This window comes from Apodemus sylvaticus, chromosome 10, assembly GCF_947179515.1.
Source record: "Apodemus sylvaticus chromosome 10, mApoSyl1.1, whole genome shotgun sequence".
NCBI lineage: Eukaryota > Metazoa > Chordata > Mammalia > Rodentia > Muridae > Apodemus > Apodemus sylvaticus.
This window is the reverse complement of record NC_067481.1, coordinates 76,014,266-76,026,286: the sequence shown is the minus strand read 5'-3', so window position 1 is coordinate 76,026,286 and position 12,021 is coordinate 76,014,266. Positions and strand designations below refer to the sequence as shown.

General features: G+C 40.1%; 1 protein-coding gene across 16 annotated transcripts in view; it reads right to left on the bottom strand.

Annotated features, from left to right (window-relative positions):
- The window catches only part of LOC127693473 (T-cell-specific guanine nucleotide triphosphate-binding protein 2-like), a 444,108-nt gene that overhangs the window by 259,017 nt on the left and 173,070 nt on the right, over window positions 1-12,021 (bottom strand). For 4 of the 16 annotated variants that reach the window (XM_052194333.1, XM_052194336.1, XM_052194335.1 and 1 more), the window contains exon 2: window positions 1,456-2,686. The exons of 11 other annotated variants lie outside the window; for them this stretch is intronic. In XM_052194333.1, the coding sequence (XP_052050293.1) occupies window positions 1,456-2,686 (1,231 nt within the window). Of the gene's footprint in view, window positions 1-1,455; window positions 2,687-12,021 lie in introns of those variants that run through there. One more of the 16 variants, XM_052194367.1, reaches the window with a different exon arrangement.

Here is a 12,021-nt window from a genome sequence, read left to right as displayed (position 1 = left end):
AACTAATGCCAATACTCTTCAAACTATTCTGCAAAATCAAAACAGAAGGAACATTACTCAATTCATTCTATGAAGCCACAGTTACACTGCATATTCTCCCTTGGAGATGAAATGCTTTCTGTCTAATCAGGACTCTGTCACAATTTTCATTCATAGAGGATTTCATAAGAGATTTTTCTACTTCTATCATGTTTAATGTTCCAAATAGATTTCAAAAACTGGTTGAGTGCATATTACTTTAAGCATCAGAAGAAATCATGTACACATAAGAGGCATTTAATATGATACATTATTTTATGACTTAAAAATGACAATACTGAGATGTATATTTTAAAATAATTTTATTAGCTTTTTTAAAAAAGAAAAAGTTTATTAACAGTAGACATAACACACACATACCAGATAATAAGGCAGAGTAAGATCATAGGAAGTTAGAAAATAAGGAAGGAAGGAAGCAATCAAGTTTGAATAAGTACCCAAGGAATTCAGATGCTCCAAAGCAGAGATGAAAGAAATGTCAAAGAAGGTAACAAAAGATTCTAAGATTCCTGTGCTTATAGTTTATAAACATTCATATTATCAAACTTCATACTTCACATAGTTATCTACAGACTCAATGTAATCTCAAGTACAACCTCAATGCCATTTAGAATGGAACTAGACTGTGGAATGACAAAACTCACATGGGAACACAGAAGACTACAGTCAAACCAGATTGATCAAATCTAATGGTGTTAGGAGTCATTGTAATACCTGATTTCAAGGAATTGCACAGAACTACAGTGAAAAAAGCAGTCCAATAATGCTATGAAGACAGGACCATAAACCAACAAACTGACAGGAAAGGCAGATCCAGAACTATATCAATCACCGTGCAACCAACAGAATGCATCTACTGTCAGTCAATATCTCTACAAGGCTTCCAAGTGATCACATGGTACGAAGGGCACATGGTTTGAGGAATGGAATTGTGCAAACTGTGGACATCAGGCAAGACTAAATCTTGACCCTCACCCTTTACCCTATACAAAAACCAACCCTAAGTTGGCCAAAGAGCTTACTGTATGATGGAGGCCTTGAAGCTCTTAAGGGAAATGGATATGAAAATGTCGTCAGATTTTCCCTCATAGTGTCGGGAAAGCATAGGAATCAAAAGCAAACAGACAAGTAGCGTTCCATCTGACTGAAATACTTCTTAAATACAAAGCAACTAGACACCACGGTCATGAGATGATTTACAATGAAAAGCCTTAGGAGTGCATCATGTAACAGTCTCAACCAGAGAGACCCCCAGGATGTCAACAGGTGCTGAAAAAGGATATGACAAAATTCATCAGAATCACATTGAAACATGTCAGGAAAGTGAAATAAAAAGGTATCTCCTGCAACAACTTTGGAAATGTTTTTCCCATGGACTCCTCTCAACATAGAGATGCTAGAATTGAATGTGCTTACCTTCTTTCTTAAAAGCTCTTGTTTGCTAAGGATAATTTTAACATCACTTGCAACCGTGTCAATGAAGTAATTTTTCAAGTGGGAAAACTTTGAAAAGTAAGGATTTCTAATGTACTTCAATATTCTATCTGTTAAGGATGTATCTGGCTCATCTGTGAGTAAATATGGAGACTTAATGTTTGCTTTGAGTTCCTTCAGTGTCGTATTCAAATCCTCAGCAATGTTTTCCAGTGATTCCTCATCCAGGCCAAAGGAAGATCTACATTCATTCAAAGTCTGTTCCAAGATCTCCATGTCATTTTGGGTCAATCCCCTGAATGGTATGGTAGCCCATGCTCTTGGCATTCTGGATACCTTTGAGATCTTTTGTTTCAGCATATCCCTCTTCCGGTCTATGGTGGAATCTGTGACAATTGGCAGAGTGAGCATGAACATGTGGCGATTGTAGGCCGGGAGCTCACTCAAAAGGGTGGATTCCAGCTTTGGGAAGTCAAAGTCAGAGACATCAAAGTTAGAGACTAAGAAGACTGGAGGCTCCTGTTGGGTAAGTTCCTTAAGTATACGTGAAATGACATTTCGAATCATCTTTAATGTGTTCTCTCTGTTGAGTCTCCTAGGATATGTCTCTGCTATAGCCCTTAGATGAAAATCTATATGGGTTCTAACAAAATAGAAACTCCTATTCAGTTTCACAATGGCCTTGATAAGTTGTATGTCATCACATTTCAGGCATCCAGAAGAGACAAAAATTAAGAAGTCATACTCCTCAAATTTGATTTTCTTCAGATAATCATGTGATTGGAAAGCAATAGACCCAATGCCAGGCAAGTCCCATAGTGTCAAACTTGGAAACTTTACATATTGGTATGGTGTTCTCTCAGTGGTTGTAACTATGTCCCCAGTAGTAGCTGCACCTTCTTCATCAGCCCCCACTCTCTGTAGAGCATTGATGAGACTGGACTTTCCAGCTCTAGTGCCCCCCATCACTGCAATGTTCAGTGGGGCTTTCTCAATGTCACCCAGAGCTTTGCTGATTGCAGAAACTGTTTCTTGAAGGTTTCCATTCTCTAGGGATGATTCAATGAAGGCCTTTAATTCCTGAGACAGGATTTTGTTTTCCATCTTGAAATTTTGAAGATTTGTGCCAAAGCTGAAGGTAAAATGAGCATCCGCCTTTGGAGAGCGTGTATAAGAGTGAGTCTGACCCATGCCTGGGGAATGTAGATGGTACCTACGGGAGGAAAGAACCAGGAAGATCAACAAATTAGTTCAGGAAGTACAACCAATGGGACAGCATGGTCCAGTATCTGCCCCTACATTATAAACAGGGACTTACTTCTCATTAATAAATTTGCAAGACTGATTAGCACTTACTACTGGATTTAGCTTTGAATTTTTGTTTGACTCAAACTTTTTGATCTTTGAGTATTTTCTTCTTTACAGTGTTTTTAGTTCATCACGATCAAATTTAAGCTAAGGATGCTGTTCTATGGATTGACAGTTTGAGCTCAGGCTGGGTTAAGATGCCCTGACTATTTTCTGGAAAAGATATTACCCAAGTTCATAGTTTTGTCAGTCTTTTGAGTTAAGATCATATTATGACATGCATACTGACTTTCAGGTTTCTTGTTTTACTTCAATAATTGACATGAATGGTAGCAAATTCAATTGGAGAGCTCAGTCCATCGTCAGAAGGAATAATCTTAAGAATGTGGGAGACTCTTCTTGATCTATCCTCTTGGGTTTCCTGTGACTTTGCTATCTATGAAAGTCCTTTGACACATTGGTGCTGAAAACCCTTTGCTTTTCAATCAAGACCTTGTGCTTGTGGTAGTCATAGGCTCTGGTGGGGAATCAGCTACTGTTATTTGTTTAAGTGGGCATGATATCCCAATCAATTTGCTATCTACATATTTATGTATATCTGTATCAAAGAATTGCTATACCTGTCAACTTTGGCCATAGAAGCTACTCTGTATAGTGAGTAACTTTCGATAAACTCGTAATGGTCAAAGAATGTTGCATAAGTGACTTCTGAATGCTCAGCCAAAAATTTGATACCTAAATTGTGCCCTTTAAGGCTGAGTGTGATGCAGAAGAATCATCAGAAATGATGTGAGAACTGGAAGCATGTGGAGCTTTTTTTTGACCATGTAAAAATCTCTGAAACAGTAAAAACCCAAAACATTCTATCAATTGGTGAGCTGTAGAGGCAGTCAAGAGACTACACAAAATAGATAATATATACTTGAAAATTTACTCATTACCCTGAACCATCAGACAAAGAGCAATTAAATCAGATTGTTACCACCAAGAAACCATTACCATTACCAAATATAGAAAAGAGGAACCTTATTCACTGTTAAATGTTGAAGTTCCTTCAGAAATTGATCACTGTCCCAGGTACATTACTCAATTCAACCTGAAGTGCCAGGAGCCATTCTCACATAGATCTCAAAACCCCTCCTTTCAGTCATTTCTAGCCTGCTTTTAGAAGGAAATATACTAGCTTAAAGATTAGCCAAGTAGTTAGATGGTCAATACATGCAGAGCTCACCTGAGTGGGCCAGAACAGAGCTCACCTGTGGTTAGGTTACTATACCAACTCCTTTCCATGTCACCTCTTCATGATCAATTTATTGTGCCAAGTTCCTGCAGCAATATCTGGCTTTTCCCTGAGCTTCTAAGAGACAATTCTGAGAAACTGTTCCCAAGAATCAATGCCAGCCCCCTGAGATTGTTCCCCAAATACAATGACTTTACCCCTTTACACCTTGCTTGCTTCGCTTTAAATTGCTTTGTGTAAAAAATAAAATTTGAAAGCTTGATCAGAATACTGTCTTGCTGTCTGTCTCTTGCATTTCTTGTCTCTCACCTTCTCCTAGGTGGTCCGGGGACCCTGCTGACTGTCCTGTGGGTCGGGACACTGAAGGACTGTTAGTCAAGAAACTACACAGATGCATGCACATCCTTGGTTATAGCTAATGTGTTGATGGTCCCTATTAAATTAATTCAGTGTAGATATTTATATACAGAAGAATGGGTGAAGAATGTATATACAGTAAGGCTCTATGTAGTTATGAAGACTACATGACATTTTCAGAAAAAAAATTAGTGCAACTGGAATTTGTTTTTCAGAGAAAAGAATCCAGACTTCAAGAAACAATAGCAAAAAACAAAACAAAACCCAAATAACACATGTTGTCTTTCACAGGCTGATGCTAACATTACAAAAATGTATGTGTGTGTGTCCAGAGAACATGGAATACAGAAGCAGAGGCATTTCACATGAGTTCAAGGTCAACCTGATCTACAAAGTGAGATCAAGAACATCCAGGGCTGTTATACAGAAAACCTTGTGGGGGAAAAGCAAAACAAAACACACACCCTCCAAAATATTTGGTTTCACTAGTATATAGTGTGTTTCGTGGAGAATCTCCTGGACCGCAACATGTAAGTGTTGTAGATTTGTCTTTTAATAAACCTCAAGTGATGTCTGATCTGGTTGGTCAACTTAACTCCATCTGGAATAAAGTGAAACCCAACTAGCTGGGCACACCTGGGAGACATTTTTTCTACATTTGGTCATCTGAGGTTGGGAGAACTACCCTTAATCTGGGCTACATCTTCTGGTGCAGCCCACATGGAAAGGAGACTTGCATTCTTTGCCTGCTTGCTCTCATTTGCACTGGCAAGTTTATCCTTTCTTCTGCTGAGGTATTCTGTCACTGGTATTAGAGCCTACTTCTTAGGGTTTCCCGTGTACACTGAAGGCTGGCTGTGACAGGAAGCCTCATGGATTGAGTTCTGGGCCTTTCCTTCAGGGGACATCTACTGTTAGACTGGGCAGATCACAGGTGGTTAGGCATACTGTTAAATCTCCTTTAATGCATGATGATTCCTGCTAGCCGTTCTGCTCCTGGCAAAAACCTTGACCTAAAGTATGCAGAAATGAGAATATACTACCTATATCATTGTAGTGGCTACTCCTTGTTGTCAAGTGGACTACATCCGGAATGAACTCCAATCCAGAATTGGAAGGCTCACTTGTGATCCTAATCTAGAGGCTGGGAGATACAAGTTTCTGTCCTGGACCTTGGAATGGAGATCTTGAGGCATAATGGCTATGAATCCCAGAAGATTATGACAGGGAGCTCTCTGAGTTTAAGGTTAACTGGGACAAAGCAAGTCCCGGATAGGGGTGTGGTGGCACACACCTTTAATCTGGGCCACACTTTCTGCTGGATATGTACATAAGGACATTGGAGGAAGGAAGATTGGTTCTCTCTTCTTTGCCTGCTTGTCTTGTGGGACTGAGCGACTTCTCGATCCTTGTACTTCCATTCACAGCTCCTGCTGACCATTGTTGGGGAGTTGGACTACAGAATGTAAGTCATGAATAAATTCCCTTACTATATAGAGACTACCCATAAGTTCCGTGAGTCTAGAGAACCCGGACAAATACAATCATCTAGTTGAGAGAAAGAAGGAAAATTGGATGACCAGCATTCGTGTATCTTAATTGTAGAGACACTCTTCAGAATATCTTCTGCAGATGACAAGTTTCCTCTTTGCTCCTCTTCATTCCTATTACAAAGAGCTGTATCTGTGTTCTGGACATCCTGAAAGAGTTAACTCAGGAACTTTAAGAAGATCAGAGGACAAATTATAATCCTGGGACCACAAGGGGTATAGGGGTAGACTGACCTAAGGGTGGGGACACATTTTGAAGGATGGACCTTTGGCCACTTACCTCATCCCATAGAGACCAATCTGTTTAAAGGTAACATATCCCTTTTAAAGGCATATACCCAGAAGATTCCCTGGCATGCAATAAGGACACATGCTCCACTGTGTTCATAGTAGCCTTATTTATAATATCCAGAAGCTGGAAAGAACCCAGATGTCCCTCAATGGAGGAATGGATACAGAAAATGTGGTATATTTACACAATGGAATACTACTCAGCAATTTAAAACAATTAATTCATGAAAATTTTAGGCAAATGGTTGGAACTGGAAAATATCATCCTAAGTGAGGTAACCCAATCACAAAAGAATACACATGGAATGCAATGACTGATAAGTGATATTAATTAGCCCAGAAGCTCTGAATATTCAAGACACAATTAGCATATCAAATGATTCCCAAGAAGAAGGAAGAAGAGGGCCCTGGTCCTGGAAAGACTTGCTCCAGCATTGTAGGGGAGTACCAGGACAGAGAAATGGGAGGGGAGTGTTTTGGGAATGGGTGGAGAGAAGAGGGCTTATGGGACATATGGGGAGGGGAAAAACGGGAAAGGGGAAAGCATTTGGAATGCAAACAAAGAATATAGAAAATAAAAACAAAAAGAAAAAGCAACAAAGTAATAAAAAAAAAAGGAAAAAAGTGGGGGTTGTCTTTATGTTATTAAAAAAGGTGGTTAGGCTCTGGACATCTTCCACAGTTATTTGGATCAGAAATGATGGAGGGAGACCTCCAGTGCACTAGATTCTAAAATAGCAAACAAAAAAATCTGTCTTTGTGAAACTAAAATTTTTCTTTGAGAATTATATATTACAGAAAACACCACCCCCTTCATATCTCAATTCCTGTATTCATCTTGAAGAAATTATTAAGAGTCATCGACGCAGTTACCTGGGATTTGGTGCTTAAGAGGGTTGTTATTAGGTTGTCTTTCTAGAAAATGTGAAATACTTCAGATTTAAAACAGGATCAATTAAGATTGATTATATAGCCATAAGTTCATTTGGTAAAAATCTTTATAATTGTTATTAAGTTCAAGGCATAAGTTATTTGGTACAGAATTTATTTTGATACAAAATCAAGGTTTTATTGGTATAAATAGTAAAAATTTGAAAGTACAGGGTTTAGACCCAGTCATTCTTTGCAGTTTTTATAACAGATCTGAGATGTTTATGCCTGTGAGTTTAGGGCCAAATAACAAATAAAGGCTCTGTGTTTGTTAGGGTATTTTCAAGATTTTAATCAAAACAGTTGAAAGTTGTCAAGGCTTAACAGTTCAAACATGCTTTAGATAGATAGTTTTAAAAGGCATCAGAAGTCCACAGAATGTGATGTTCTGTGTTATATATTTTCCGTTAATATTGGTTACTCTTGGATTTCTGATGGGGTTGAAGACTGTTAATCTCATAGCCAGCCCAAGTTGTTTAACTTTGAGAAATCTGATATAGATTAAAATAGATGGTTTTCAGAAGACATAAAATTTATGGCCAAGACATGAGTCAGGAGTTAATTCTTATAGTCTTCTAAGATAGTATAGATAACAAAGGTTCTGTTTGACAGAGACTGGGTGTTAGGTCTATCTTATACTTTATAATTTACAAAATGATAATAGTTATGCTCAATTTATAATCATGGAGAAAATTTTTTTATTAAACAGAAAGTGTAGACTATTACAAGATTTCCTATCCCTTCACATTGAGGCATTGAGAGGCCAGTAATTAGAAAAGAGAAAAAAGAAGCTAGAGAGAGAAAAAGAAGAAAGGACTTCAGGAACGGAACATGAGGAGACCTGAGACTACCTCCCCTCTTACCATGGTAGCTCTCTCACTAAGGGTATATTTCCCCAGAGACTGATTAATCTTTTTGAGACTGTCTTATTTGTAATACAGGAAGCCAAAAAGAATACCCCCTCAGATGCAGCGGGTGTGTGTGTGTGTGTGTGTGTGTGTGTGTGTGTTTGCCATCAATTGACGAGGCTGTCATGAACAATGGCTTTCCCTGACTAGACCTAACTGGGACTTTAATATGATAAAAGGTAAGGGGCACCTGAAGGTTCACCACCAGTCTCCATTGGCAGGTCTCAAGGGCTACTGTGACAATGGATTTTATAGACCAGGCTAGTAGAGATTTCAGAAAAAAAAGGCTTCAGAGGCTAGAGAGATTTAGTGTAGGTTGTTGAGAAAGTCTGTAGAGAGATTTAGTGCAGTTTGCTGAGACAGGGAGACAGAGGAGGAGAAGAAATGAAAAAAGAGAAAGGAAAAAAATGACAGAGAAGGAAGCTACAAAAAGTCCTGGCTATAATAGTTAGAAAAAGCAAAGAAGAGAGACAGAAAAGGAGCAGTTCACATACTTCAAGGAGAGAGGCCACTGAGCCAGAGTGTGCCCTAACAAATAGAAGCCAGGAGCAGGAATTCCCAGGCCTTGGAAAAAGCGCCCCAAATGGCAAAGGTATTAGCCCTGGATGAAGACAGTGACTAGGAGATATGGGGTTCTGACCACCTCCCCCAACCCAGGAAAACTCTGAGAGTAGAAGAGAAACCCACTCAGTTCTTGGTGGATACAGGGGTTCAACACCAAGCCTTCAAGCCAAGAAAAGATCTTGGATCCAAGAGGTCACTGGCACCAAAATTATTCATGGACTACCTGAAGAACAGTGGACCTAGGGATGGGATGGGTAGCCCATACATTTAGGAGCACCCCAAGACATACTCTCCAAAATGGGAAACCAGATACACTTTCTACCCAATGGGCCACAGCTAACTGGTCTAAAAAGAGGTACTGACCTCTGCTGAAGGTTGCTACAGACAGGAGCAGTTTTCTCCATGAAGGCCAAAGACAAGCAGGTGTTGCTATGGTGGATGCACAAATATCATCTGAGTAGAAGAACCTTTACTCCTGACACATCGAGGCAAAAAGTAGAGCTAATTGCCTTCACTAAGACCTTGGAGCCAGCATGAAAATTAATATCCACATGGATAGCAGGCATGCCTTTGCCACAGCCCATGTCCACAGAGATATATATGCCAAGAGGACTGCTCACATCAGAGGAAACCAACAGGAAATCCTGGACCTCTTAGATGCCCTAATGAAGCCAGCAACTGTATTATTCACTGCTCAAGATGTCAGAAGGGAAAAGACTCGGTGGACAATAACCAGGCAGATCAAGTGCTTCCAGAAGTGGCTATGCTGGAGCCTATACTAGTTATGGGCCTTCGAGGGACACCCACTAGGAAATGAGACTAAATTAAGAGATGGCCTCACGTAGAATATGCTAAAGAAAAAAAACCTCAGATTGCTAGCCACCTTACCAACTATTACCAAGAGAAGGCACACACAATAAAGGAGAACTATACTCCCCAGAAAGTAAGCAAAAGACTAGGTCAAATGCACAGAAAGACTCATTTAGGAGATAAAAAGCTTGTCCAGGCAGTTAAGGGACCCAAAGTATATATTTATAACTCAGGTTTTGGGCCAGAGAGATAATAGAACAGTATATAAGGTATTCCAGCAAGTGAATGCTTATACAGCAAAGAGTAAACAGGGTAAAAGACCTAGAAGAGAACAGCCTCAAATATATTGAGAGATTTTATAAAAGCTAAGGCAGGAGAATATGGTTATAAATAACTTCTAGTGTTTGTAGATAGTTTTTCTAGATGGGTTGGGACTTTCCCCACCAAGCAGGAAACAGCTGCCATGATTAGAAGAAATTTTCCCGAGTTTCAGAGTGCCTAAGGTAATTGGATCAGACAATGGTCCTGTTTTAAGGTAAGTCAGAGATTGATAAAGATTTGGGGGACTCATTGGAAACATTATTGGACGTACTGTCCCCAGAGCTCAAGACAGGTAGAGAAAATAAACAAAACCCTATGAGAGACCTTAACTAAATTGACCTTGGAGACTGGTTCATGCTGGATGCTGTCCCCTTCTTGTTCCTGTTCCTGTTCTGAGCCCAACAGCTCCTGCCATTTTACCCATCTTGAGATCCTCTTTGAAACCTCCTTTGGTGTCCACTGGGCCCTACCAGGAGGTGTCTGTCGCTCAACATGAGATTTTTCTCAAACTCTCTGTGCCTTAAATACTCCAGGCATGCCAGGGACTCCTCACTGCTTCCAGACTGATGACTTGATCTGTGTAAGAGAGCTTCAGGAACAGTCGCTGGAACCCTGATGAAAGAGACCCTTCCTGATGCTGCTAGCCACTCCCACAAGCCTCAGTGTGGACAGTACTGAGGCCTGGGTGTATGCTTCCCATGTGTAATCTGCAGATGCCCTGCTCTCTAGACACCCGATGGACGGAACAGAAGATAGACAATCTCCTCAAGTTCAATATCACTTGACCTTGATCATGACTGCCTAGTGTTACCCTTAGTTTCTGGTTCCTTTCCCCATCCTGTTATAGGCCATAGTCTGCCACTGGAAAACTAGGATTCTTTGGTCCAGGAAGAGGTGGTTTGAAATCTGAATGTAATTTTGGGTATCTCACAAAGTCCAGTCAAGTTAACATCTCAAATTAAGCATCATATACATCTGTAAAAGGCTAGCTAGGCTTTCTCGGGTAATACAGGGTGTTTACCTAAAGTTCAGGGCACATGTGGCTAAACTCCTTCTTCATCTTGTTCTTGCTGTCGTGCCGGCCCAGGAGCTGAAGAAGGGTGGTTCCTGTGTCTAGCTTCCTGGTGAAAATGACAGCATTGTAGAGCTTGGGAAGCTGCCTGGCTCAAGCTGTCTACTATTCACTGATGTGACTTACCACATGCCTTCTGAACTCTACACTCATTGCTGTTATGGTTTAGCTGGATTTATACTGTAGAAGTTGGCAAATGCTAGTTGCCTACATGTTTGTTGAATTTACTATGTCAGTTACCTAGACTGTTTTCCATTGCTGCAATAAAGAATTCTTACCAAAAGAAAAAACAAAAACAAAAAAACAAAAAAAACAAAACAAACAAACAAACAAAAGAGTACTTCTGCCTAGTCTGCTGGTTGCATTTTTCTCTGTGCCATGCCCGGAGCCATCTTGGGCCCTCCAAGGCCCCTAGCCTCAGCCCGGGGCTGCCCTAGGCCCTGGGCGATTAGCTGGATCAGCTCCAGCCTCTAGCCTTCAACCTAAATGAACTAACTCATTCCTCCTCCAAGTGTCTCTCTGAGTAAAAAGTATCTACTGCCTCTCTGAGTCTAAATTGAGTCTTCGGGAGTATTAAAATATGTTAGGATACAGTTGTATCCTGAATCACACCTGGATAAGCTAAGAAGGTTGTTTTGCTCAAGGACTCCCTGGGTGGGGCCTGTAACAAAAGTCAGTTCCTCTTAAACCTCCCTTGCTATTCAGGTAGGCCTGAGTAGAGATAGTCTATCTGCATAACAAGCAAAATCAAGAGTAAAAGGCTGAACTGGATTAACTTGTGGGGGAAGGTAGGTATGGAACTAGGTGCCCACTCAAACTCCAAGAATCATTTCATTCAACTGACAGAAGTCAAAATTAACATAAAAATCTTGTTTGTCTTCATGTATCCCAATGTCAAGCATGCTAAAGAAGAAACGGGAAACAATCTCTTTTATACTCTTTGTCAGCACCTTCTTCCCAATAAGAAGCCCTGGAATACGCCTAACCAAAAAGGGAAAAGCCCTCTCTAGTGAAAATTTTAAAAACTTCAAAAAAAAAAAAAATAAGAAGACACTTAAAAAAAAGTACTACTTAGCACCCTGGGAGGCAGAGACAGGAAGATTTCTGAGTTCGAGGCCTGCCTGGTGTACAGAGTGAGTTCCAGGACAGCCATGGCTATACAGAGAAACCCTGTCTCAAAAAAACCAAAAAAAAAAA